Below are 25922 nucleotides of genomic sequence, written 5' to 3' on the forward strand. Positions count from 1 at the left end.
ATCCACCCGCACCATGACACCGGCAAACGTCTTGTTTCCTTCTGTTTTTAACTCCAACATCTGGAACGCATCATTACTTACTCTCATACCTATCTCTCACACCTCGTCTTTTCCTTTTGTTGTTTTTCCTTTTGCTTGCTTCGGTCTTGGGGAAGTTATTCCACACATACAAGATACATGGATGGGTTATCAGGGCGTTCTTCTGTTTTTTTCTTCTTTTTTTTTCTTCTTGGCTTTGGCTTTGGTTGTTTTCAAGGGAGTGCGCAGTACCTACTTTACTCTACAGTTTAGTTTTTTTGCTTTGCTTTTTTTTGCGTGCTTTTTGCGGGTATCACGGCGGTGATGGTGAGGGTGATGGTGATGGCGGAGGGGGTTATTGCTTCTTGTATATCATTTAGGGGCTGGAATTGCGGTTTGGAATTGCGTGGGGGGGGCTCGGTGGTTGGTCGGTTGGTTGCTTGTGTTTTGCTGAGCGGAACATTTCCGCTCGTTCGTTCGACTTTTGGGGGACGGGACTGGGACTGAGACGGGACTGGGTTACAGACACTGGGTTACAGATATCACACCGAAGGAAGTCACTTCCTTAATATTTCCTTTTGCTTTTTGCGTTTCTTGGTGGTGGTGGTGGTGGCGGCGGTGGGTTCCAATGGAGAGTTCTATACTACATTACGCTAGGAATAAATTAGCATCGAATGTCACTCGACGGATACTAGTGAACACACTCGATCATAATGATATTATGTGCGGAGAAAGTAGTGGTTTCATTTCCGCAGTGCGGTCTACTATACACGTATCTTAGAGGTCACATGCAATTTGAAGATAACAAAAACGGAAATGGAAACAAAACGGAAACAGCAGCAGTGATAGTAACAGCAACAGTAGCCTTCGTCACTTTTGAGTCTGGAGAACCCAGTCCAATCCAGTCCAGTCCAGTCCGACGGGGGAAGTATTTCATTATTTCATCTCTCACAGGTACTATGTAGGTAGGTACACTCATAGCTCCGTCCGTCCACTCCTCTATCCGGGTTTCCATCATTATCATTATCATTATCATTCCTTCATGTCCCCCCACCCCCACCCCCACCCCCTCCTCCTCCTCCTCCTCCTCCTCCTCCTCCTCCCCACCCTCCACCGCCGCTCCCTCTCCGTCACCACCGCGCTCCCGCTTGCCTTCGTCGCGGCGATAGCCGTTCTCGCGCCCGGCCTATGGCTAATCCGTTTCCGCCGGCAACGTCGGCGGCGCCGCCAGGCAGCGTTGCGGCGCGAGCAGCTCGACGTCTGGATTCCGGCTGGCGATGACAGCGACGGACGCGGGTACCGCGGCGTCGGTGTGGGACGCGTGGATGTGCGGCGCGAGGGCGTGACTGAGCTTGGCGAGGTGGATGGGGTGGGCGGGAGGGTGGTTGTGGGGGTTGTGTAAACTACTGTAATATATAGAGGGGGACCGGGGGATCAGTAGATCCCCCTCCACCCCCTGCTTTCGCGCTTCATTCCGAGTCCCACGTACCGTGCGGCCGCGAAAGCGAGGAGGGCGCCGACGTAGCTGGCCGCGGTGAAGGCGATGAGGCCCTGGTACCCTCCGCTGCTCGCGGCAACGATTTGTCCCGCGATCGGGATTCCCGTCAGCGTCGCGAAGCTGACGAAGAAGTAGCACGTGCCGTATTTGGTGCCGTATTCGCGCGTGTTACAGATCTGGCCTACGCATACGGGCGTGAGCGAGATGCCAGAGCCGGAGCCGAAGCCGTAGAGGAGCGCGAAGAGCGTCATCACGGATTGTTTGCCCACGAGCGTGGGGATGTAGGCCGCTGGGAGCCACAGGGAGAGCACGGTCAGCAGGCAGAAGGAACACGTTAGCAGCATGATGTTGAAGCGCCCTGTCTTGTCGGCGACGAGCCCGGGCAGCCACCGTCCGAACACGGAGCCGACGTTGAGGATCGCGAGCATCTGGTAGGAGAAGGCATATGGTAGGCCGAGGTGCAGAGAGTATGAGGTTAGGTAGGTTATCGGGATGAAGACGGCCCATTCGATCATGAACACGCCGACGGTAGTGAGGGAGAACCGGGGATCAGCAAAGGCTGTGAGATCGATTTTGACGGAGGTGATGGCGTGGCGGAGGGATGATTTATTGTTTGCGGATGTGGAGGAGGAGCTGGGAGGGTTGATAATTGATGTCCGGGCTTTGATCAGGACGTTGCCTAGGATGAGGAAGGTGAGCACGATGAAGCCGACTATACGGATTGCCCAGCCGAAGCCGACGGAAGGGATGGCGGCTTGGATCACGAGCGGGAAAATGATTCCGCCGATGGAGCCGCCGGTCGTGGCGACGCCCGTGGCGTACGCGCGCTTCTGGAGAAACCAGTGCCCGACCGAGGCTACCGCAGGAGTGAAGATGAGTGATGTGCCGATGCCGCAAAGGACTCCGAAGGAGAGCATAAAGTGCCAATATACTACATAAAACGTCAGTTTTTCTGGTCATCGATTGGAAATGGGAATACAAACCTGTAGAGATGCTGAACAACATCAATCCCACCACTAAACACACCGTTCCCAGCACCAACAGTGCCCTCGGTCCAAACGCATCAAATATCGGTCCTGCAATCATCAGCCCATCCCATTCCTCCATTCGTTGACGTCGCAGAACATGTGTACATACCAATTTGTATCCCGCCGAAAAAGCTCAGGAAAGAATACATTCCAAAGATCCACCCAATCTCACCCGTGGAGTGTCCCGAAAGCTGGTGTTCGCTGAGGTGTGCGTGCAATGTCCCAATGGTGTTCATGACGCCAAAGCTAGCGATCATCGAGATGCAGCTGCCGAAGACCACCGTCCAGGCTCCCCGGCCGCCTTCGGGGTATTCCACCTCTGGCCCTTCATCATCATCGGAGGAGGCGGAGCTAGGTTTCTCCGGGTCATGCTCGGCGGAGGGGTGGGGGCGTGTAGCCGATGTATGCGAGAGGGAGTGCGAGAGTACTGGGAGATCGGTCGGCGCCTGTGTGGTACCCACGTCGTCGTCGCCGGCAATGTCTCGGAATCCGGTGGTGTTCGAAGACATCTTCCAATTGAATTCCGAATGGCAATGAGACAGAGGATCCGAGTCAACTTAAGTACATATGGTAGCCGGTAGGTAACCTCCGCCACCAAAAAGATGGACAAGCTACCCGCAGATCTAGCGGGTTCCGTAGACAGGCTAAAGGCTACGCCTGCCAGTGTCGGATTGGATTGTTCGTTCTGTGCGCGTGAGACCGAGAGAGTTGGATTGGCGCAAGAAATGTAGGTACTCTCACTCCCCACAGTCCCCACAGGCTGGCAAAGAAGCTTTAAGCTTAACGGCCTTTCCAGAGCGTTCAGTGTGTTCCAGACCCCCACAATACCCATCCAGACTGCGATGTTCCAAAGCGAATGTTCGTTTTCTCAGGCCGCGATCTGCAGGAAGGGTGGGGGCGGTTTTTATACACGCTTCGGCCATCGCCGACATGTTGAAAAGCGACTGCACGGTACATGCATACATATCCAAAGCGCGAAGAAAGAAGCGACGGGGAGAATAGATAACCTTGAAGCTTGTCCAAGCCGGATATTGCGGATGCTTAGACTGGTCTGGAAGATGCCATTGAGTTACGTAATTGCCGAAGGAAAGCGTGCGCTGTCTGCAGGAGCGGACCGAGAGACGGTGCCGGCCGGTCGGGTACCGTATGGCTGGGTCTTCGGGCTACGGAGAGCGAGGCTGCGAGACCAACAGCACATATCGTGGGGAGGTCCTGTTGGTGGGAGAGAACATCAAATTATTATCGCATACGGCCTGTCTAGACTATGGCGATCCTTACCCGGCCCTTCCTGCCAGACCCCGCTATGTACCTTGCGGTTCGTCACTGTGCTACCTACCGGTATTCTGGCAGCTGGAAAAGTCATCACAACAGATGGTACCGGATGACTAGCGGTATGATGGCGTTCGTTCATGGCCTCAAGCCCACAATCGGCTAATCAGCGCATTTACATCTTTCTTTAGGAGGATGATTCGCTTGGTGTTGAGACTGTGCGGTTGACTTGACACGTGACCCTAAGCATTTGTAGACAAGCACCAGCTTGGTTTAGAGGAGCCGACCCTTCCAAGACCTACTTACCAAATGCGTGTAAAAGGTCAACTCCACATTCCAGAAGGGCTTGCTTCTCTTTCCCCACACTTTCACTTCTCCACTCGACCTACCAGTAGCTTCCAAGTTAGAGTTCGGTACACTTCAACTCGCGCTTCAGGTTGCTGCTAACTACAGGCTTGCGATTTCTACCGTATTATCTTGCCGTTGCTGTGGACATGTACCCCGCCACTGAACTGCACACTCCACCAACGCCTGATTGGTTCATTTGGTCAAACAGTCTTGACAGGACGTGGACGGGAAGTCTGGAAATCAGCCCTGGATTAGTTATCCCCTCAAGACAGCGCCACTAAACAAATCAAGCGCTGCATGCCACAGGGCTGAGTCGATGGTGTTACTGACGCCCATGCTCGCAGGCCGGTGTCCGACATCCGGCTTTCTAGTAAAAAGTCAACAGCAGTCGTCCTCATATTGCACTCTTCCAATCACAATGGGCGTTCTGCACCAAGCGATATACCTATGTTTGGCATTTCGACTTCGTATTCAGTCGTTTCGGAGACTCAGCCTTGTCGATCCTACTACTAAGCCTCAACGGTGGCTGTGTGATGTTAATGGGTTGCTCTGCTGTGATCGTTGATATAAATTGAACGTAGCCTCTCTAGATCGCCATGCATGTAGTGCAGAGTGCATACCTTCGAACATGAACCCCACATCCGTCAAACCAAGGACCCCTCCAATCGACCCGATGGCAGACGACGACCGTAAATCCTATCCATCCCTCTCGTCGTCGCCGCCCGCCTACAAAGAAACAGCGGACGCCCGCCCTACAAGCTCATCCTCCACCTCGACCTCCACCGCCGCCCCCGTCAAGACCCTGCACGTCTACCACTTCCCCGCCGCCAACTTCCAGCGGGCCCACGTTATCAAAAGCGCCGACAAGTTTACGGTCGAATACACGGTGACCTACCACACGCGCAACCCGTTCTCCTCTGGGTCGGCGGCGGACATCCTTGTCTACCGCGATGGGGTCGTGGGTGACGTCATCCTGCACACCTTCTCCACCAAAATCCACTGCTCGACGGTCGAGAGCGATGGTGTGAAGAGACCGTTGGTGCTCAAGCCCGCCGGTGCGTTGAGCAGCAGCTTCCGCACCGATTTTGGGCGCATGGGTGGAAGCGTCGTGTGGAAGGCGACGATGAAGGATACCAGTATGTGGAGCTGGGGGAATTTGAAGTTGGTGGAGGAGGGCACCGGGAGGGTGATTGCGAGGTTCATGAGTAGTCAGCACAAGAGCGTGAAGAAAGTGGGACGGTTCGAATTGTGGGGCGAGAAGACAGAGGATCCGGAATGGGTTACTGCCGTGGTTACTACCGGGCTCGGGCTGTTGGAGTGGGATAGGCGGTTACGGACCTAGGCGGATGTGATGCAATGGTTCGGGAGTTTTGGATTTGTGACTGGAGCATATGTAACGGCTATACCAATGTGATTCTTTGATCAATTTTGCATATGTTCATCGGGTCCTTTGATATGATCTCCTTGACCTCCCCATCAAGCTTAACTACAGCCTAGAATACAGCAAACCAAGTGGTTGATGTTCCAGGCAGGGGAGTGGTGCGACGAAGGAAGCTGTGGCCTCCAATCAATTGGCCAGCTAGCCCAAAGATGTCAAGGTCAACAACCGCCTCTACCGCCGAGACTGCCATCGGCATTGCTCCAAATTCGATTCCACGGCTATCGGTAGATAAACATAGCTGGGTGTCGTGCTCACTGGGCGGGGAGGATCATAGACTCCACCAGAGCCGGAGCCGGCTGCCTCACAAGAGATGATTAGAAGACCGAAAGGCGGGAAGAGTTGTTGTCGTTGTGAATGCCGATACCACTTCTGCTTTAGGAATGAGATACACTCATATATAGCAGCGCGTAACCAAGTGCCGCCCTAAGAAATCAATACACCCAGTTTTGCTACAGGCACAGTGCCTGCACGATCCACTCGCACTCCACTCTAGTTACTATACTCTATCTTCTCTGTCGGTGATTACTCAAGCAACTTCGATTCTACACCTCAACACCAGATGTCTTAATGCGTGTTTTCCACCCCCCGAAGAGGAAGTGGATCCGAGAATTGACGCTGTGTATCTACCGGGCAGGCGCGGCATTCACTGGTGTAGCACATGTAACAAGCCAATTCCGCATCGCCGTTGGGATGCGGATGCGGAGGCGGCGAGCGCCGGATCGACAGTACATACAAGCTTCATATGTACCTGCCCGAAGAAGCGCCGTACGAACTAGCGATAGGGAAATTGCTTGAGCACTTACCAGACCTGTCGATATTCCTTTCTCCGGCGGGGGACATACTATGTGGATTACTCCGATGCCGCGTTCATTATCTGGACCTGGGACCTAAACCTGGCCCGTAACGTCATTTAGTTGCACCGTATCGATATAACACTGGACACTGGGGCTCCACTACATCGTCGTGTGGTGAATTGTTTGCATTGGGATGGTGACTTCCCAGGCCTCGGTATTGCCATCATCCCTCCGGGAAAGCCATGGTCTGTTAGCAGCCCTCATGAAAAGAACGGTATTAATATCCGTTGAGGAGGACGGGCGGGTACGTGAGGTGTACCAAGTACTTAACCTGGCACTCCCGCACATGCTCTAAGCTCTTCTTCACGCTTTCGAGGAGCCTTGGTCTCGGTATCCCTTCGTTGGATTCTAGAATTTTCATAGCTCGATCATGACGCTCTTGATATGGTTGGCACTCGTGCCCGCCGTGGCCATGGTTGCGCAGGCGACTTTGACACCCGAGTGAGTTCACTTGCCCATCCGTCGGCGATGGTGATCGTACAGCTTGCCCGGAGACAGATTTAGCTGACCGTCGATGCCTCATATAGGAAGCTTATCAGTGCACCGAGACGAGGAGAGGCAGTTCCTAACAACTCCGGGGTATGAATGGCTACTGTCGGCTGGTAAACAGGAGGTTGGTTGCTAAATCGTCGTTGCATTATAGAAGTTGGCCATCTACTCGACCTCCGAGTACTCTTTCGAGACACACTCCAAGAAATCATGGTACAGCGTTATGGACGTTAGCACTGGCAGGAGCACTGTTCTTACCAATGATTCCGCCGTGGAAGAGATCGTGTGGGTGGATGATACTACGCTACTATATATTAACGGCACGAACTCGGACGTGTCCGGCGGCGTAGAGCTGTGGATTTCTACGGTGAATAAGTTCACCAGTGGGTATGTACACATAGCTTCTGATGTTGTATAGCATCCTAATCACCATCTTCCCTCAGGTACAAGGCCGCCTCGATCCCCGCGCCTCTCGCAAATCTCAAGATCGCCGTCACAAAGAGCGGAGACATTAACTTTCTACTTTCAGGCCAGGCTTACGCCAACGGCGCCGTCTACAACGAGGAGCTCGTCGAAACCCCCCTCTCCACCGCCCGAGTCTACGACTCCCTCTACGTCCGCCACTGGGACGTTTGGCTGACCTCCGAGACCTACGCCCTCTTCTCTGGGTCCCTCAAGGGTAGCACCAAGAAGACCTTCGACGGGAAACTCAAGAACCTCCTCAAAGGCACCAAGAACCTCGAGACACCCGTGCAGCCGTTTGGTGAGGGCTCCGACTTTGCTATCACTCCGGACGGAAAGACGGTAGCATTCCTGTCCAAAGCTCCCGAGCTGCCGCAGGCAAACAATACCGCCTCGTATATCTTTACCGTGCCGCACGATGGCTCCTCCGTTGCAAGAGCAGTGAACGCACCCACATCCCGCGGAACTCCCAAGAACGCCCGTGGTGCATCCTCGCTGCCAACGTTCTCGCCAGATGGAAAGAGCCTCGCCTACCTGCAGATGGACGATGCCACGTATGAATCCGACAGGAACAAGCTGTACACGACCAAGCTCGGCAGTGGCGTTATCAATGGCGTCGCGCACAACTGGGATCGCTCGCCAGCCGGATTGTCGTATAGTGCCGATAGAAAGAATTTCTTCCTTTTGGCGGAGGAGTACGGTCGAGAGAAGCTGTGGACCCTGCCCGTGTCCTCCGGTGCGAATGCCACGCCGAAGGCAATTACCCACGAGGGCTACATCGAATCGTTCTATCAGATCTCCAACAACAGCATCCTCGTCAGCAACAGCAGCATGGTCTCTTCCACCGGCTTCGCCGTCATCAGCACCAGCGGCTCCAGCGAGCCGAAGGTGCTCCTCGCCCCGAACAAGATCGATCCGCAGCTTGCCGGGCTATCAGATTCGCAGGTGGACGAACTCTGGTACGAGGGCAACTGGACCACGATCCATGGGTGGATCGTGAAGCCGAGTGACTTCGACGCAAAAAAGACATATCCCCTCGCGTTTTTGATCCACGGCGGTCCGCAGGGATCGTGGGCGAATAGTTGGAGCACGAGGTGGAACCCGGCGGTGTGGGCGGATCAGGGCTATGTTGTTGTTGCGTGGGTTCCCTTTCGCAATCTTAGACAGTGAAGATACGTGACTGATGAGCGTCCAGAATCAATCCTACCGGATCCACCGGCTACGGAGAGGAACTCACCAATGCCATCCAGAACGACTGGGGCGGCGCCCCGTACGACGACCTGGTCAGGGGCTTTGACTATGTCGCCGACAACTACGAATACATCGACACGGCCAACGCCGTAGCAGCGGGGGCATCCTACGGAGGCGTAAGCCTCCCTTCCCCATCCCATCCCATCCCACCGCCATCCATCCCACTAACACCGCCCACCTAGTATATGATAAACTGGATACAAGGCCAGCCCTTCGGCCGCAAATTCAAGGCGTTAGTGTGTCACGACGGCGTGTACTCCACGCTCGACCACTACCACAGCGAGGAGCTATTCTTCATGCAGCACGACTTCAACGGGACGCTGTGGAACGACCGCGAGAACTACGAGCGGTTCGATCCGACCCGCTTCGCGATAAACTGGGCTACCCCGCAGCTGGTCATACACAATGACCTCGACTTCCGTCTGCCCGTGAGTGAGGGCATTGCGCAGTTCAATATTCTGCAGGAGTTGGGCGTGCCGTCCCGGTTGTGAGTTTCTCTCCCCCCCACCCCCCCACCCCACCAGTATCGACGGTAAATGCTAATTGAATACCTATATAGCTTGAACTTTCCAGATGAGAGCCATTGGGTTATTAAGCAGGAGAACAGTCTGGTCTGGCATAAGGAGGTGCTGGGGTGGATTAATAAGTGGTCGGGTGTTAAGGGGACTGTCTAGACTGCAGAGGGAAATGATGTTATTTACGGTACATAAGTGTTGGTTAATACTGATTGTCAGTGGTTATGTGTAATTAAGAGTTGTCGGGTTCAGGTATGGAGGTGAAGTAATATCTGATGTCTGGCCGAGTGGATGGATGGCGGCGTGCGTTCACAGTAGGTACTGAGGGTGGACACCACAACGTAGCCGGATTCCAAGAAAATCCGGCGAGGGCCTGGTCTTGTAGGTGTCCACCCTCCGTATTAATCGCCCGGTTCCCGGCTTCTAGTTGCAAATACCGGAATAGAGGTACAGTTTCGCGAAGTTCTGACTCCCAGAGAGAAGTAGTGACATCAACGGACGTTCATTTGATCATTTACATGTTTAGGTATAAAAGACATCCCAATGCCGCAGTTATCCCATGCTTACGATCTCTGAATACCCAAACTCTCCGGCGGCGCACCAAACCTTTCCGGCTCATGCGTCGGGGCATTACCGAGGGCCTCCTCAATCCTCTTCATAATCTCAGGCGTAAGCTTATCGACCACCTGAAGTGCGCCAATGTTCTGGATGACCTGCTCGGGCCTGCTCGCGCCCGTGATGACGCTGCTGATGTTCTTGTTCTTGAGGATCCAAGCGATGGCGAGCTGTGCCTGGGGAACACCGAGCTCCTCAGCGATGACTCCGATCTTCTGCGTGGTCGCCAGCTGCTCCTTCATCTCCTTATCGTTGCCGAACTTCTCGCGGAAGCCAGTGATGAAGGGGTCCGCATTCTTGTTGGCTTCGCCGAAGCGGGAGTCCTCGGGGATCGTGGCATTGTTGTATTTTCCAGTCAGGATGCCGAGTTTCAAGGGCGAGAAGGTGGTGAGTCCGAGGCCGTGGCGCGCGTACAGCGCGTGGAACTCTTTCTCCACTTTCTCACGGGAGAGCATGTTGTACTGCGGCTGCTCCATCTATGTTCCCCGCACAAGTTCATCATCAGTATGTTTACCTAGCAGACTTGGTATAGCAGGAGGGGATAAATACCAGCGGCCCGATCAACCCCAACTTATCCGCCACCCTCCAGGCATCAGCAATCTCCTCCGCGCTCCACTCACTAGTTCCCCAGTAGAACGCCCAACCGCGCTCAATAACATGATTGAACGCGCGCACGACCTCCTCCATGGGCGTCTGTCTGTCGGGGCGATGCGCATACACCAAGTCGACATACTCGAGCCCCATGCGATCCAGACTTGCACGCATACCCTCAACAACATGCTTCCGCGACAGTCCTATCGTGTTCTGCGCCCGCGACTTGTGCGCGCTGTTGCCGCCGCCGAAGTTGATCTTGGTGCTGATGACCACGTCGCAGCGGTTCCAGCCGAGCTCGCGGACGGCCCGCCCCATCACTACCTCCGACGAGCCGCCGCCGTAGCCTTCGGCTGTGTCGAAGAAGCTTTAGGTGCGGGAAGGTTAGATGCGCCGGGAGAGAAGCGAGTGAGGGGGCTAACTTGACGCCGTGGTTGTATGCGGTCTCGAGACAGGCGAAGGTCTGTTCGTCTTGGACGTGGCCGCCGTAGGTGAGCCTGTGTGAGGAATCCGTGTCAGCAAGGTAACCAATTGAATAGAAGACTGCAAGCGGGTAGCTACCATCCTCCCAGGGAAATGGCCGAGACCTTCAGTCCCGAGCGGCCCAGGAAGCGGTACTCCATGGGGGAAAGTGGTTCGGTGGCCATTGTCTGGTAGGTATGTTGCGAGTGTTACTAGGTGTTTGTATTGTAAGGAAGGTACAGAGACTGGAGAGAAGGGCCACGGTTCAGTCGGAGGTCGCCATTAAATAGAATGTCCGCCATGACCAGCGCCATGCTATGTATGATGTCGTCCCGCCCCGCTAGGTTAACTAGTGGGGTGAACTGCATCGGTGGCTGCGGGGATTCGGACCGAGTAATGCGGGGTGGTTGAGCACGGGGATTAGCCCGGCGATAGCGACATTGATGCGGATCCGGGATCCCCATCAACGCATCTATGAGTCCATGTGCTCGATTGATTAACCACATGCGATGGCCATCGACAAGGTTATGTATGTATAAAGCGGGTTTTTGGGCCTGCCGGGGTGAGGAGGACATTTTTTCGGTAGCAGACCGGGAGTTTTTGGTCATCACTGTGCTGAGTGGACTGTGGACTTGATTCTTGATTCGGTTTTCTCGCTGTCTAGAGTCCAAATGTGGAAATAAATAAACATTCCCAGTTTAGGTATCCATGTACTGTACTCTACTCGTGGTTCCTTCCATGGAGTTCCGTGATCCATCATCCATCCCCCCCAACGACACAATCATCCCAACTTCATCACTGTCTCAGCCTCTACGGCATGATCTCTCTCCGGTAAAGCCGGCGAGCCGGCGAAACACCGTCCCCGACTCCCGGAGGACGGTGCACTCCGACGCCGACAGATACCAAAACGGACATGATTGGTCGTCCAGTCGTCATCGGTCACGAATAAACCCTCATATCTAGTACCTCGTCGAGTACATACCTCATACCAGCATGGCAATTTCCATGTCTGGCCGCGTTCGAAGCAACTGGGATGTCATTGCGTGCTCGTGATCACCACTTCCGCTCAGTGGGGCGAGATGGATGGATGGATGGCTACAGCGGCGTTAAAAGGACATGTATTGTACATAACTGAAGCTTCCCAGGTCGATTGCGGTTATGTATCATACCACTGACTTTTTGAGAACCTTTTGGGAATTTCAGCGAATGATGGATTGAGAGTTGGTTCTCCCTCGACAGTTTGTCGGCCGTCAACTACCTCGACACGAATAAGCTCGTCAAATGACCTCGATGAGGCTGTTCCTAGGACTCGTAATGGAGTCTTTTCTTTTCCCACTCCCCTTCCTGCTATGGTTAATGTTCGCTGGGCTGCGTGGGGCCGCTGGAGGAGCGAGTCTTTGCCACGGCCCGATATGCGGAGCGAGGTCATCTACGGAACCATAGAGCAGCCGGTTGCATTGCTCACAAACCCCACAACTAGCGATGGCAGCGGCCGTAACGGGGGATTGATATATCTGCCGCAAATTTCCCAACGGCCAACGCTAACTGGCACACTGCCATCGGTCTTTGTTGCGAGCAGGAACCAATCATTCACCGTCACTCGATACGGCAATCCGGCATCGTGATTTGTCACTCGTCAAACCACCAAGCTCCCGCAGGCCGCAGCTCCGCTTCTGCTCGATACTTAATCACGCAAGAGAGTATGACGTACCGGTATATGGAAAGCTCCAAAACTACCGTTGGATCCATCCGCTCCTGAACGTCAAGCTAGGAACATAGGCGGCCCAGTCCGTCGGCACCTAGAGCTGCAGTACCGTAGTTAGAGTGGGCAAACCGGTCCGGTCTCGCGAGACACAACTGCCTCTCTCCTGTATGGGGCTAGAGCATCTACTGCTAGCCGGTGATCCCACCGGAACCTGGGCGGCCTCGTTAAATGCTTATTCTATGGCGCCCATCTCGGTGACTTTATGTCAGAAGGTTTATGTCGATTCTTGACATTGGCAACACATTAATTTACTTCCTCGTTTACTCTCGAAACACGCTGAACGGCTAAATCGCAAATATAACGTGCCTGATAAAGTATAGTACAGAAAAAGTAAAGTCTATCAATCAAGGTATTTAAAGCAACGGGTATAGACGACGAACGATCCAAAACAAGCAAAAACCACAGTCCAAACCAAAAAGAAGCGCTCCCCCAATGACAAACTCCTCCCAAACAGAACTCCGTATCACCCTCGACGCCCCAGCCAGCCCTCTACTTCCTCCACCAAGTCAACCAACTCTTCTGCCCGCCCCCAGTGCCATCGACGGCAAACTTTGGCGGCGGGAGACTAGCCACGATCTCGGCGGCGCGCTCCTCGTCGTCGAACTCCTCGTGCCCGCCGTCTTTCCACAGCCGCCGCTCGTACTCCGTCGCCCACAGTGCGGCGCCAGTGCCCGTCGAGAAGAGGAAGAAGATGCTGGCCACCGGAATCAGCTGCAGACACACGTGCACGAGCCCGAACAGGAAGTAGCGGAAGCGGTTGCGCCGGATGAAGCGGCGCCGCTGCGATTTGTCCCAGCCCAGCAGCTGGAAATAGCGGTAGTGGCAGAGAGGGCCGAGGTGGAAGCCTTCACGACGGACGGACAAGTCAGCGGGGGGTATTGGGGGCGGTGTGAGGGGGCGGGGAGAGGGGTACACACCTTGCAGGCAAAGGAATATCGCCGTGCCAACAACGGGGATGAAGCACAACGGCAGCTCGAGGATGAAGTAAACACCCATGCGGACGCTTTCTCGGGACTTCATGTACGGGCTAAGTCTGTGATTCCCCAGCCGCCGTCTGCCGTCCTCGTCCACCACTAGATCGCGGGTAACCCTGACCATAGCCTCGGCGCGCTTGTTGAGGCCGCGCACTCGCTTCGTCCCTGATAGCAGCACGATGTCGAATACATCGACGATCTGCTTTTCGGTGAGGAACGACTCGGCGATGAGTGCGACGATGGTGCCGGACTCGGAGAGGATCATTGTTGCGGCGGCGCTCCGCGGGAACGGCTCGTGGAAGAGGCTAAGGATGAAGACGTGGGGGAGCCATAGGAAGGCGAACATAAAGATCACCACGAAGAGCGATAGCAGACATAGTGGCAGGACGCGGGAGTAGAGTGAGGGGTGGAGGGAGCGGTGGGCGATAAGATGCGGGATGCCGTGGATCGGGTAGAAGAAGGAGCGTTTCGGCAGGCCCTGGGTTGCATGTTGTGGGGTTGGTGGCGGGCGGGGGCTGATGGGGGAGGGTGCCAACAATGGCTGCGCGTGTTCCGACATCAGCACTCCTCAATACTATATTCTGTGAAGCGTTCAACTGGAGGAGGAGGTTTTACGTTTCTTTCTGACGACTGCCGATTCCCCATAACTAATTCTTCCCCCTTTTTTCTTTGTCGTTAGCATATAACGGCACAGACCCACCCGGGTGAACGAGATCCCTTTCTGCTTCTGGCTTGGGGGTTTGGGCGGGTATCGTGAGCGTGTGGTGGAGGGAACAGGGCGGCTGAAAAGTAGGCCGCTACTTTAACCAATTCCCGGCGCGTCATGTGCTGGGCACGAGCACAGCCACACAGACAGCGGGGCATTCACGTAGAGGTTCTCATGGCAGTCCATCACGCCGTGATTCGGGCCTCTAGGGAAGTCAAATTTCAGGAAATATGACGAATATCGAACATAGTGAACGGAATACGATCGTCGAGAAGCATTCCGGATCCACCGGGAAAGATTGAAGGGACAGCCGTACATAGCGTCTTTCGTTCGGAAGCTTGAAGGGAAGACGGATTCATGCAGGGACCCAGCCAAAGCGTGTGACTGGACTGCTGGTAGTTATTGTCCTAACCCTACGAAGGCAAAGATACGATAGGCCGAGACACGCTGGACGATCCGGACGGTAGTTGCAGGACCGTCTGCACATGTAGGAAGTATGTACCTTGGCATCACCAATTTTCGGGACACGGGGAACCACGATTGCGTGAAGAACCCATTATTACATAGACTACTTGTAGGTACTTACACTACTCGGCGCCACAGAAAAGATATCTGGAGAATTCCTCGCCCATGGAAGCAAAGCCAAGTACATATCCAAGTACTTAAGTGGGTAGACAAAGGTATACATGTACAGGAACAAGAAGATTGGGAAAGGACAACTAAACACTCCATCCATACCGCACTCCAAGACAATGATTTTAACCCCACTCGTCTGCAAAATCCATCTCGTCAAGTCATCCCTCGCCTATCCATATATTAATCCGCCTTGATGGCACTACAATAAAAATATTAGCCATGTCACTGATGGGTCATTGTAGGAAGGGAAAGACATACCCATAAATCTTCCTCACGAAAGCGTAACTCGCCAAGAAGCCGACGGTTCCCACGAGCACACCGTAAACGCAACACGCCAGGGCACTGTAGGCAAAGAACAGTAGTCCACTGACCCATCCGTGGACCGCCAGTCTCGTCCAGTAGTACCAGCCGGAGTAAATGAACACCCAGACAGCACTCCCGGCACCCACCAAGAAACTTCTCCACCACCACTGCCAGTTCTCGGAGCAGAGCATAAAGTAAGTCATGATGATTGAGATTTCCATGACCGTTAGTAGAAGCACTCCGGCAATGAGCCCGAGGAACCCGAACATGTAGTAGTAGGTGGACTTGTCCTGCCAGAGCGATTTGAAGACAAAGAGAAGCTCAATGAAGATAACCGCAAAGGGGATGAGACCACCGAGGAGGATCGAAGGGATCGTCTTGAGGTACCATGGCTGCGGGGGCATTTGGCGGGCAATCATGGTTGTACGGGTTGGGTGCTCCCAAGGGTCGCGTTTGAAGCCAAGGTAGGAGCCAACGAACACAAGAGGAAGGGCGATACAGAGCCACATGAAGATCAGAGCAAGGAGTGTGGTGAACGGGATTGCCGTGGATGAAGCCTGGGCCCAGACGAAAAGGTTAAGGACGAAGACCGAAGCAAACATGAACCCCGGGAAAATAAGGGCGGTCATCAATGCGTTCTTCTTCCAGTTGTCACCCTTGAAGGTCTTGTAGACGCGGGTAGAGAAATAACCGGAGAAGACACCACCAAACACGAAGAGGAAAAGGCCGAAGGAGATGAATCCTCCACGGTAGCTGGGGTTCAAGACACCTGTCGCGGAAAGGACGATCAGTGCAATCATGACCAACATGAGCTGCACACCGCTGCCGACCACCGGCGCAAAAAGACCTCCCATGTTCGGTGGGCGGAAAACATCGCCGTGGACCAATTTCCAGCCGGTGACATCCTCCAATGCTTCGTCTTCTTCAGCTTCCTCGGCAGCTTTCTTCCTAGCCTCGGGGTCGCTAGAGGGGCCGGTTTCGTTGTACTTCTGAATGTCGCGGGAAAGAGTCCGTAACATAACAATGGCAACGACGATGGTGAGCAGCATGGCGATGACGACGGAGTTGACGATTGCCAACCAGTGGATGTGCACCGACTCTTCGTCGTTGACGAAGTAGCGATCCCACCTGTTGGCCCAGTCGATGCCATTCTCCTCCTTCCAGTAGACCGAGTATGTGTACGGGATGCTCAGCTTTTCTCCGTCTTTTGGCACACTGAGCTCCAACGCGGGCTGGTTCTCCAAGTTCTCGGGGCATTTGCCCGCCGGTCCGGCGATGGATTTAGGGTAGACCTCGAACGCAACGATGAGTTTGCGGTTGCTGTTGGGCGCCCGTCGCCAGCGGATGACGAGAGTAACATGGTTGTTGAGGTAGACTTTCTACACAGCTGTCAGCACTTGCCTCTGCCAAAGTTTCGCAAGTTCTTTACCGAATCCTCGAGGTATCCTAACTTGAAGCCGGCCGCGTAGTATTTCTTCGACTTGTCAACCGTCACAAATGACGTCGCGCCCGGAAGGTTATCCACGATCCTGCGAAAACCCCATCAGCACTCTCTCCACCCCCACCCCACCAACCGCAGGAACCGGAGAAGCCCACCATTCGACAATATACCCCTCCCTAACTAGGTCCCTAGCCCACTGGATATCTCGTTTCTCGACCTCCTTGTCACCCAGATGCTTACACGCCTCATCTTTCCCCATGACGAGCTCATAGTCACTATTCGAGATGCGATCGCCGCGCAGCACCTCACCCAGATTCAGGCCAATAGTTCTGGACCCGAATTTCGACCCAAACCCATCTTTCGTCGCCGGGACGACGAACGGAAGCTCGGCGTACGCGAAGGGCAGCTCCGTCGTCGGCGACGAAATCTTGTTCGTCGATAACGCTATGGGATCGTTGTCCTTATACGAGCGGACAGACCAGCCTACATATGAGCGATCAGCGGGGGGACGTCCCATGTCGCAGCGCAGAACCGCGTCCGAGCGGAGATGCGCGCGGAAGGGGGAGGGGGGAGGGAGGGCAGCCCACCTGGAATGTAGAAGGCCGAGCAGAGGGGTGCCAATGCTGCCGGCAGCAGCAGTAGAGTATTGGAGAGCTTCATGACAGTGTGTATTTCCGCGAGCCGGTGGTCTCGAAAGCTGAGAAGTTGGGATGGGATATGCAAGTGGAAGGAGTTATGTGGGGGGGTTTCGTTTCCAAATCCCACGAAAAGCCTTGCGGCGGTTCACAGTGAATTGACTACAGGCTGCAAGATGTCAGGATCCGAACAAAGGTCAGACAGACGTAATGCACAGAAGGATGTGTATGTAAGACTTACGACGCTCGTTGATTGAGGATGGCGTGTTGAGGGAAGATTGTCCACGGTCAGGGACTGGATCGCTCCCTACTCTACAAGACCTCCTAACCCAAAGTCAGTGGCGGCAGTGTCAGCTTCGGATGACTAACCCAATCAGCCTTACAGCCACATGACGGTCATGGTTTATCACTAGTCTAGGGACTCCAGTACCATGGCTAATTAGGTGTCACGGTTTTAACTCAAGACCCATGCCAATCAAGGTGGCCTTATATAAGCCTTCATGATAGACTTTGAGGAAGAGAGAGAGAGGGAGCGAGAGCGAGAAGCGGTGAACCAGTGATTGAATTGACTGTCTACTTGGTTGAGAAACAAAAGAGCGGACAACATGGGCGGTTTATATACAACAAGAAAACGAGAAATACAGTACTATACTGAACGACACCTGTCTTCCACCTAATCCTCGAGCCTTTTCTTCCCATATTGCCTATGCTCATTGCGAATAGCCATTGCGTGTCATATCTTCTCCCACATTACGCGTCCTGGCTTTTGAGTTTGCCAGGCTGTGGCGACACACTTTTCTTCAGTACATACCGTACTAGAAGGTAGGTCTGGTATGAGGTAGGTACCAAGCAGGTCCAGTTCAAATAGTCACGCTGACAGATTTTCTTCACCGACTCGATGGACGGACAGGTTTGATGAGAATAAAATAATTGGATATAATCGAACTATAAAGGCAGCCAGGCAGGCAGGGTAGATACATGAAATACAATAGGAAAAATCAAAAACCCTCCACTGGCCCTTTTTTTCATCAAACACCTCACTTCCGCACCAACTACCGTCCAGTCCAGACACCGCTCTCCCAGTAGTCACAACGGTCTTTTCTGGTATCCGCTCCATCGACATTCTCAAACTTCAACAACCCCACATTCAACATCTTGACGTAAGTGCCCACGGTGGCGGGCACCATATCGATCGTCGGGGGAAGGGACCCCGTCTGTCTGTACGTATTGGGGCTTCCGGACCGGACGAACGAGGTGAAGTAGCTCTGGAACCCGGTGGCGAGATTCTTCTCGGTGATGAAGTTCAGGTCGAAATCGAGCTGGAAGAGGTTGTAGATGTTGAGATCCGTCCGCCAGAAGGTGAAAATTAGATCGAGCCCGTGGACTCCCGGGGGAACGGCGAACTGGTAGGACCAGGCCTTACCGGCGTACGCTTTTGCGACGGCCCGAACATTGCACGTGACGACCCAGTCCCCGATTAACTGGACTAGGCGCTCGTAGTTGGAAAAGAATGGACCGAAGATGCTGGGATTGGGGTAGAGATCGTCAAGGGCGTCCATGTTCGCGGTGGAGATGGACGGGAAGTTTGATGCAAGGAGCTTATCGACCTGTGAGTTGAGGATCTTGGTTGGGTCGGCAAAGATGATGCCCTCATTGCTGGTATGTCCGACGATGACACTGACGTCCTTCCAGTAGTTGCCATTGGCCATCTCGATGCTCGGTAGGTCCATGATGTATTGGTTGTCCACTGCAGGGCCAAATCCAAAGGTTCCATACTGCGCATCTCCAACGATAGCCAGGTTTGCGGCCTGCAGCTCCTCGGTAGTCTTTGTGCGAAGGCAGGCAAGACCCTTGCCTGCACAACCGGCCCCTGACTCGAAAGCCGCGTAAATGGCCTCGAGACTGACTGGGCTGTACATTGGCTCGAAAGCCGGGGATTGCATGATCGCTCGCTTGAACAACGGGTCGCTTGAGCCACCGTTTCCAACAAGGTGATGCATAATGGATCCTGCAAGGATATTAACACAGTGTACTAGCAGGAGGTGGAGAAGATAGGGACTCACCAGCACCCGCACTCTCTCCCATAGCGGTCACGGCAGTCTTATCACCACCAACGAGGCTGATATAGCTCTGAACCCATTCGAGTGCCTTCTTCTGGTCCCATAAGGCCGCATTGGGAAGACCTTCCGCTTCGACAGTAGGACCGCTCAAGAAACCGAATGCACCAAGCTAACGGTGGAAACATCAGCACTCACTCGCGTCGGAGTCGGGAAAGGTAGAACTCACACGGTAGTTTGGCGCAACATAGATCATGTTGTTATCCGCAGACTTGAGTAATGGATTCCCATCGTACCTGGTACCAAAAACCGTTAGCAGGCCTTTCAGGAAATTACACGGTACCATTGCCGGAGGTGGAGCCTACAAGAAGAACGATTTCGAGCCCAAGACTAAGATTTATCCACGTTAGCGTCAGGGTCCACAATCCCAGGCATCCGGGCCGAAGAAAGCAAAGCGAGCAGCATCCTCCAATATGGAAGTCATGTACGAGATGCAAGACTTACCATAACCACCGCCAAAGATCCAAAACAACACTGGCAAGTTCTTGACCTCTCCGCGAATCGCCTTTCCGGGAACTTGGATGTCCAAGAACAGGCAATCTTCGCTCCAAGGCTCCAGATTCGCAAGCAATGGGTAGGCAACTATTTCCATTGATCAGTTGCACGGTTCTAGTGGCCACAACGATGAATACCGGGACCGGGCACGGAGCGAACTCACAGCTCAAAATCTCAGGTAGGGCCTGAGGGCACTGGGACCCAACCGATCCATCCTGAATGGCCGTCTCTACAGCTGGGTCTGCGGGCTTCTTCCACCGCAAGTCTCCAATTGGTGGCGCTGCGAAGCGGATATTCCTGAAGGTGTAGTACTATGATCTCTGGTGTTCAGTATGAACCGGATCTGGATAATGGGGGGGAAGGCTGCTCACGTCGTCCGTGACATCGTACGAATATGCCTTGTAGGAGGCATACGGCAGAGTCAGAGTGGGCAGGTCATTGCTCCCAGCCCCAAGGGTGATACCGAGTGATAGGGGAGCCGCGAGGGAAGCGGGAAGCAGAGAGAGGAAGAGAAGTCCAAGCATCTTGAGAGGAGCCAATGGGAAGAAGCCTGAGTGTCTGTTTGTCTGGAGAACTTTCCAAACATGGCGATTCTCCGTCCCTTATGTAGAAGCCAAAGATTCTTCCCTCCAGTCCAGCACATACATATCACCGTCCTGGGGAAACTGTCTCCATGTACCACAAGCACTACCACCACCGGAAGATGCCATAGCATCTCTGAGGGGCCGGCGGGCAGAATTTAGACCGCATGACTAGGTCTTCGTTAGCTACCTGTCCGGATGACTTGCCTCCCGGTACCGACGACGGGGTTGCCGATATATGCCGGAGGGATACCTATATGAGCAATGCGCAAAAAGGGGACTTTGTGTATGCTATAGTGGCTGACGTCGTCCTATACTCCACACCCTTTCTTTCAGCCCGCTGCCGAGCTGTACCTCTCCTCCGCAATCCCTTTACCCTCCTTATCCTCCTCCTCAAAGGACCCCGGATAGCCCCCATTGCCCAAACACATGCCCAAGCCCGCACGGTCATGAATCCAAGGTATCTCGAGGCCATCAATCCAAAGAGAGTACCGCCCATTCGAAGCGGAAGCCGTAATTCGTATTCGTATTGTTCCGTCCAGGTAGGTATTTCCAACTGCTGATGACAAACATTTTTTTCTCCCGCGAGTCCAGAGTTCAGAGTAGCCATCGGTGCCTGCTATCAAGGGACCGTGGGTACTATCATACGTACGCACGTACATAGAGTAGTTGGGCGGGTAGTTATCCGGAATTCGATCTTCAGGGGGCCCCCTCGTTAAACCACCTTCTGCTAACATACTCCCGGCCAAGGAATCCCGGGGGTTGCCGGCGGGGTATGGGGTATGTAGGTAGCGATCTAGTAGTCTGGGGTAAATACCTAGCTGAGCCGTTCAGGCGGGAATAGTAGGAAGTACGTGGGTAGGAAGTATCTACACATCAACCGAGTTCGTTTGGCGAGGCGAGGCGAGAGAGATTCCGTCGAGAAGCAGAAGGGAGACTCGAGACAGCTTGTGATGCCGAGGAAAGGATGGTCCGATGGCTGGTGAGAGTGCTTTATATGCCAGGCTACGCGGGGACCCCGCGCCCCGCATTCGCTGGGGTGGGGAGGGGGAAGGCCTGGAAGGTGTGTGGGGGGTGTGGGGAACAAGATCGGCCTAGAATTGGAAGCAGTCCGGGGGTACGAGATGTCAGAAAATTCGTTCAAACCAACCAGATGACTCTGGAACCTGCATGGCCATCGGTGCTTAATACCCAAAGGGGGAAGGGCCCACTACTCTAATTTTCCGCTTGAGGCTTGAGCTCCAACATCGTCAGTTCACAGCTCAGCACACAGCTCAGTTCATAGCACACAGCTCCCACGGTGTTGCCACCACCACCAGAGCAGAGATTCTTTCCACACGACGGGAATGCCTCGGCCGACCAATACTCCCCCCAGAACTCGACATGTCGACACGAGAGAGGCACACGGCGAGCTCTGGTTACTATACACTCCGCCCATGGACCATTGCTCACGATAGCACCAACAGAGCGGGGTAGCTATAGAGTATACAGCCTGCGGACCGTGTCTCAAAAGAGGCAGGAGGCCGTTGTCGGATCTGTAGCCGTAATATCTGTCACTGACCATGTACACTTTACGAACATCTCGAGTTCTGTGTCCCCCACGTGCATGGCCTACGTATTATATAGTAGTAGCCCATCGGTTGCTCACGGCACCCCGCCCCCCGCACTCCGCACGCACAACTATAGGCAATATACATTGCTGGTATGGTTGGTACTTGTTACCCCACACGACATCAATATTCTGAGAGCAGTCGCTTAGGTACCGTAGGTCGTCTTCCTGCGCCAATGCAGGAGCACCTACCTAGAGTCTGTAGGTATGTAGATAACGGACGTTCCTCGCTTCGAAGCTCGATCATAACATGAGTTATACGCCGGTTCCATGTGGCTGTAAATAGGTAGGCGCTTGGCGTACGGCGCCAGGCAACAGCTCAGGCTGGAGGGGAGTCGCTGGGCAGTGGACACCCGAGGAGAATCGCTTGGTTGGTAGAGCCGCTGCCCCGCAGACCCTGTCGATTCGGGAGGAATATAGATATAGATGGATATATTATGCACCTGGGCAGTCGGCTAGGTAGCCGGGACGTCCGCCGTCAATGCGCCGTGGCTAGATATCGATTGCAAGTCTCAGACTCTCAGCCCTGCCGACCCCCACTTCTCGTACAAAGGTCTGTAGAACGATGTGGCTTGCGATTAACGGCCTGGCCGATGCGTATGTAGGTACCTACGGTACTACATCTGTAGCTCCGCCTGCCATTCGTCCGATGTCAGTAAGCGATGTGAGCGCACCCAAGGCTCACTGCACTCCTGTCGATCGGAGATGCAGCAAGCGCAGCAGCAGCAGCAGCAGCAGCAGGTACGGCGCTCGCTAGCTACTCGTCTCTCGGCCCCTTCAACCGAGCGGCAGGAGAAGCATGTGCAAAACTCTACATCACTGGCAGCCTGAGCACTGAGCACTCCAGAGCAGACACACTTGTAAGACCCAATATATATTCTCGTTAGTCACCCCCTGTCACCCGTCCACCCGCACCGCCCAGCTAATCCATAGCCAACAAGCTCCTCCCGCCATCCTCCGTGACCCTCTTCCTGATCCTCACCCTCATGTAGCGAACGCCTATCTTCTCTATCTTTGCCTTCCCGCAGCCGGCGATGCCAGAGACCTTCATGTCGCCCAACTTTTCCGTCAAGTCCTGAAGCGTAGGCCGCACCTTTCCCCAAAACATCTCGTCCGCCACCATCTCCTCACGCACACCTTCACTATTCCCGCCAGCAGGGGGCTTTACCGCCACTTCCTTTGCGGCCACGAGCCCACTGGGCGCAAAGACGAATGCCTCACCGCAGTCCAGTCCGACCACGCGGGTCATCAAGCCGCCACCGCCGGCCCTTCCGTCCTGTTCTGCGGCGGCGATGTGAGCCTTTAGGAACGAAAGCCACTCGGGCGACGAAAAGCGGTGGACGATGGTGAAGCTGCAGAGATCCAAAAGCTTCGACGAGATTGTAGGCTCCTGCGTAGATATCACCACCCGTGTCCCTAAGTGCCGCTGCAGCCGGATGGTGCTCAAGAGCGTGTCCGTAAATCGCTGCGCGGAGGCGCTGCCTAGCATGTACTGTAGTTCTCCCACTCGGTTATTAGGTGCCGTGCGTAGGTACATCGGCCTGGAGGAGTTCGGTAGCAACGTGAACGTATGTGCGTACCTTGTGGGCTTCATCCACTGCTATGACTTTGCCGGTGGTGACCGGGCGGTCGAGGAAGAGGTGCAGGCAAATATCGAATAGTGAACACGCCGTGCTATGTCCCATTAATCCCACCGTAAAACCCCCCAGGAAACGTGCGTATGTACGTACGATTCATCCACAAAAGGATCACTCAGATCAATGATAGTCAGATGTCCCGGCGTGACGGACCACAAGTCGACCTGCTTCTCCGCCGCATTGGTCGCCATGAAGCTCTCCAAAATCTCGAGCCTCAGATTCAACGGGGATCGCTGCTGCGGTGTCAAATCGACATTTTTGAGCAACAGTTTGAAAGATTTATAATTAAATCCCGTGGCGGTATTAGCCATAGCCCTTAGAATCTTCCTGACGACTTCCATGTACAGCGGCGGCTTATCGTCAGAAAGGTCCACCGCCATCAGCGTGAGCATCCGCGTCACGTCCAGATCACTCTCACGGAACCGCAGCGGCCGGATCGTGAGCCGCTCATTGGCGCCTGGGATCAAGGGGTACAGCTTTGTCGCCCGCGTGAATGAGGAGGGCGCGACGAGGACCGTCACGGGGATCCGTGAGGCTAGATACGCTGCCTCGCACGGCTTTTGTAAGTGTTTGTCGTAGTGGAAGACGAGGCCTGTCAATGGAGCAGGCAGCTCGCCGATGGAGGGGTCAGAGAGCAGGAAGTTCTCTGGAGTGGTCCGTCAGTGAGACTGGCTTTCATTTCAAACAGGTGCAACGTATGTATGTGTGTACATACCCAGCATGCACGAAAGAGTATTGCTCTTGCCCGAGCCTTGCACGCCGCAGATGAATGCAGACAACTTTATATGTACTTCACTTTAGCCATCTATACCTGTACATAGATCTGACCACTACCCTGGAGTAGACCACATACCGGAGCATTCCCATTCAAAAACAACCTCCCATCCAAAGCCACATCGTGCGGCGTAGTTCTTCCCGCCTCGGGGTCCAAAACCTCCACCTGCCGGCCGAGCAGCGCGAACTCTTGGTATCCGGGGAGCTCGTCGTCGAGGTCAATCTCCTTTCCTGCCAGCGAGGTAAAAATCGGAGCGGTTTTCACCGTTTCGATCCACGCCGGGTTTAGACTCCCGTGACCGCCAGAGAGCAGCTCGTTGTGGGCGTCGACGTTGTCGTCTGCGTGGGCTGTGAAGGACATGATTTGATACCGATCGGAGTGATTTGAAGAAGAACGAAGAGCGGGCGGGGGAAGCGGTTCGTCTACATATCAAGGACAATTTAGTATCATGCTTGCACTGCAAAAAAAATTCTCCAATTTTTTCGGACCGGCGAGAATAGTGGGGGGTTCCAGGCGATTCGAGCTCTGGAATTCGGGAATTCGGGAATCTTGCGGCGGATACCCGTGACTTATCTGCCGTGATTCGTGAATCCGTGATTTTGGAGCCTACATACATATCGGAATCCCGCGTAAGGGACCAGTCACCGAAAAATTGTAACAATGGCGCAATGATAGGTTGTGAATGTATAGAGTTGTCATGATAAGTAGGGTTGTGCTTCTGTGCCGTCGTATACATAACAGTATCAACAACGGCGAAATTTTGTCGACCAGCCTCATCCGCTTCGTCCAACATTATGAACCGCGGCCACATGCGCTGCATGTATGGGTGGGATTTAAGTGTTGAGAGAACTTTGATCGTACTGGGTGAGTGAATGGGAAAGTGAATGGGACACTGCAGACACTTGTGCTAGGTGGGTGAACGGCAGAGTGAATGGGACGTTGTAGACACTCGTGCTGAACTCACCGAGTTAACAGAATAACGATGTCAATACATTTGATGGGGTCGACTCAAAAAAATCCCATGGAGGGGTCAACCGTCAACCCCGCTTACTGCGCACTCGTATGTACTGAGGGGGGACAAAACAATGCGACCCAGACAGGGGTGTTTTCCGTAGAGAGGTTGTATGCCAACGGAACCTGTATGTCAACAGAATGAACCCAACCCTCTTTAGCTAGCGTACTCTGAAGAGGCTTGAAGATGCTTAGCGCGAGTGATATTTGATGATATAAAATATTCGGCTTCGTCGCGGCGGCGATTCGGCTGCCCGCGCATGGAGTCCTTCTTACAAAATCCCCCCGAACTCAACCAGTTTTGCTCTAACTAAGTCAAGTACAAAGTCAGATTAATCCTCAGATGTAGGCCGTTTCAGCTATTGTGAAAACTTCAATAAAAACAACTCGTATTAA

General features: G+C 54.0%; 8 protein-coding genes across 8 annotated transcripts; 2 read left to right on the forward strand and 6 right to left on the reverse strand.

Annotated features, from left to right (window-relative positions):
• Window positions 1-1134: 1134 nt before the first annotated feature.
• BZA05DRAFT_428172 (major facilitator superfamily domain-containing protein) lies at window positions 1135-3509 on the reverse strand. The gene is made up of 3 exons (XM_051486090.1): window positions 2654-3509; window positions 2500-2592; window positions 1135-2447 (listed from the first exon to the last, which is right to left on the reverse strand). Exons 1-3 carry the CDS (start codon window positions 3051-3053, stop codon window positions 1453-1455), a joined length of 1488 nt encoding a protein of 495 aa, XP_051344686.1. The 5' UTR covers window positions 3054-3509; the 3' UTR covers window positions 1135-1452.
• A 1243-nt stretch (window positions 3510-4752) lies between these two features.
• Window positions 4753-5693, forward strand: BZA05DRAFT_383296 (uncharacterized protein). The gene has a single exon (XM_051482201.1). The coding sequence runs from the start codon at window positions 4790-4792 to the stop codon at window positions 5501-5503; it is 714 nt and encodes a 237-aa protein (XP_051344687.1). The 5' UTR covers window positions 4753-4789; the 3' UTR covers window positions 5504-5693.
• Window positions 5694-6696: 1003 nt separating this feature from the next.
• BZA05DRAFT_383299 (dipeptidyl-peptidase) lies at window positions 6697-9545 on the forward strand. Its single transcript, XM_051482202.1, has 7 exons — window positions 6697-6897; window positions 6984-7035; window positions 7100-7332; window positions 7389-8546; window positions 8603-8774; window positions 8841-9145; window positions 9218-9545. Exons 1-7 carry the CDS (start codon window positions 6827-6829, stop codon window positions 9330-9332), a joined length of 2106 nt encoding a protein of 701 aa, XP_051344688.1. The 5' UTR covers window positions 6697-6826; the 3' UTR covers window positions 9333-9545.
• A 99-nt stretch (window positions 9546-9644) lies between these two features.
• Window positions 9645-11495, reverse strand: BZA05DRAFT_383303 (NADP-dependent oxidoreductase domain-containing protein). Its single transcript, XM_051482203.1, has 4 exons — window positions 10941-11495; window positions 10802-10876; window positions 10338-10746; window positions 9645-10264 (listed from the first exon to the last, which is right to left on the reverse strand). The coding sequence occupies exons 1-4, from the start codon at window positions 11024-11026 to the stop codon at window positions 9737-9739; spliced, it is 1098 nt and encodes a 365-aa protein (XP_051344689.1). The 5' UTR covers window positions 11027-11495; the 3' UTR covers window positions 9645-9736.
• A 1285-nt stretch (window positions 11496-12780) lies between these two features.
• Window positions 12781-14260, reverse strand: BZA05DRAFT_21194 (uncharacterized protein). Its single transcript, XM_051479618.1, has 2 exons — window positions 13524-14260; window positions 12781-13451 (listed from the first exon to the last, which is right to left on the reverse strand). Exons 1-2 carry the CDS (start codon window positions 14137-14139, stop codon window positions 13096-13098), a joined length of 972 nt encoding a protein of 323 aa, XP_051344690.1. The 5' UTR covers window positions 14140-14260; the 3' UTR covers window positions 12781-13095.
• A 553-nt stretch (window positions 14261-14813) lies between these two features.
• On the reverse strand, window positions 14814-17602 carry BZA05DRAFT_383309 (uncharacterized protein). Its single transcript, XM_051482204.1, has 6 exons — window positions 17543-17602; window positions 17254-17470; window positions 16822-17149; window positions 16655-16754; window positions 15181-16604; window positions 14814-15121 (listed from the first exon to the last, which is right to left on the reverse strand). Exons 2-6 carry the CDS (start codon window positions 17324-17326, stop codon window positions 15103-15105), a joined length of 1944 nt encoding a protein of 647 aa, XP_051344691.1. The 5' UTR covers window positions 17327-17470; window positions 17543-17602; the 3' UTR covers window positions 14814-15102.
• Window positions 17603-18215: 613 nt separating this feature from the next.
• On the reverse strand, window positions 18216-20631 carry BZA05DRAFT_21221 (Alpha/Beta hydrolase protein). The gene is made up of 7 exons (XM_051479623.1): window positions 20285-20631; window positions 20077-20224; window positions 19863-20000; window positions 19724-19748; window positions 19588-19654; window positions 19365-19530; window positions 18216-19309 (listed from the first exon to the last, which is right to left on the reverse strand). The coding sequence occupies exons 1-7, from the start codon at window positions 20435-20437 to the stop codon at window positions 18354-18356; spliced, it is 1653 nt and encodes a 550-aa protein (XP_051344692.1). The 5' UTR covers window positions 20438-20631; the 3' UTR covers window positions 18216-18353.
• Window positions 20632-22942: 2311 nt separating this feature from the next.
• Window positions 22943-24875, reverse strand: BZA05DRAFT_451176 (uncharacterized protein; the record flags this gene model as incomplete). The annotated part of the gene is made up of 5 exons (XM_051487432.1): window positions 22943-23595; window positions 23684-23777; window positions 23834-24386; window positions 24456-24519; window positions 24594-24875. 5 exons carry the CDS (start codon window positions 24873-24875, stop codon window positions 23026-23028), a joined length of 1563 nt encoding a protein of 520 aa, XP_051344693.1. The 3' UTR covers window positions 22943-23025.
• Window positions 24876-25922: the final 1047 nt, after the last annotated feature.

This window comes from Tricharina praecox (genome assembly GCF_024521635.1).
Source record: "Tricharina praecox strain CBS 144465 chromosome Unknown BZA05scaffold_1, whole genome shotgun sequence".
Lineage (NCBI taxonomy): Eukaryota > Fungi > Ascomycota > Pezizomycetes > Pezizales > Pyronemataceae > Tricharina > Tricharina praecox.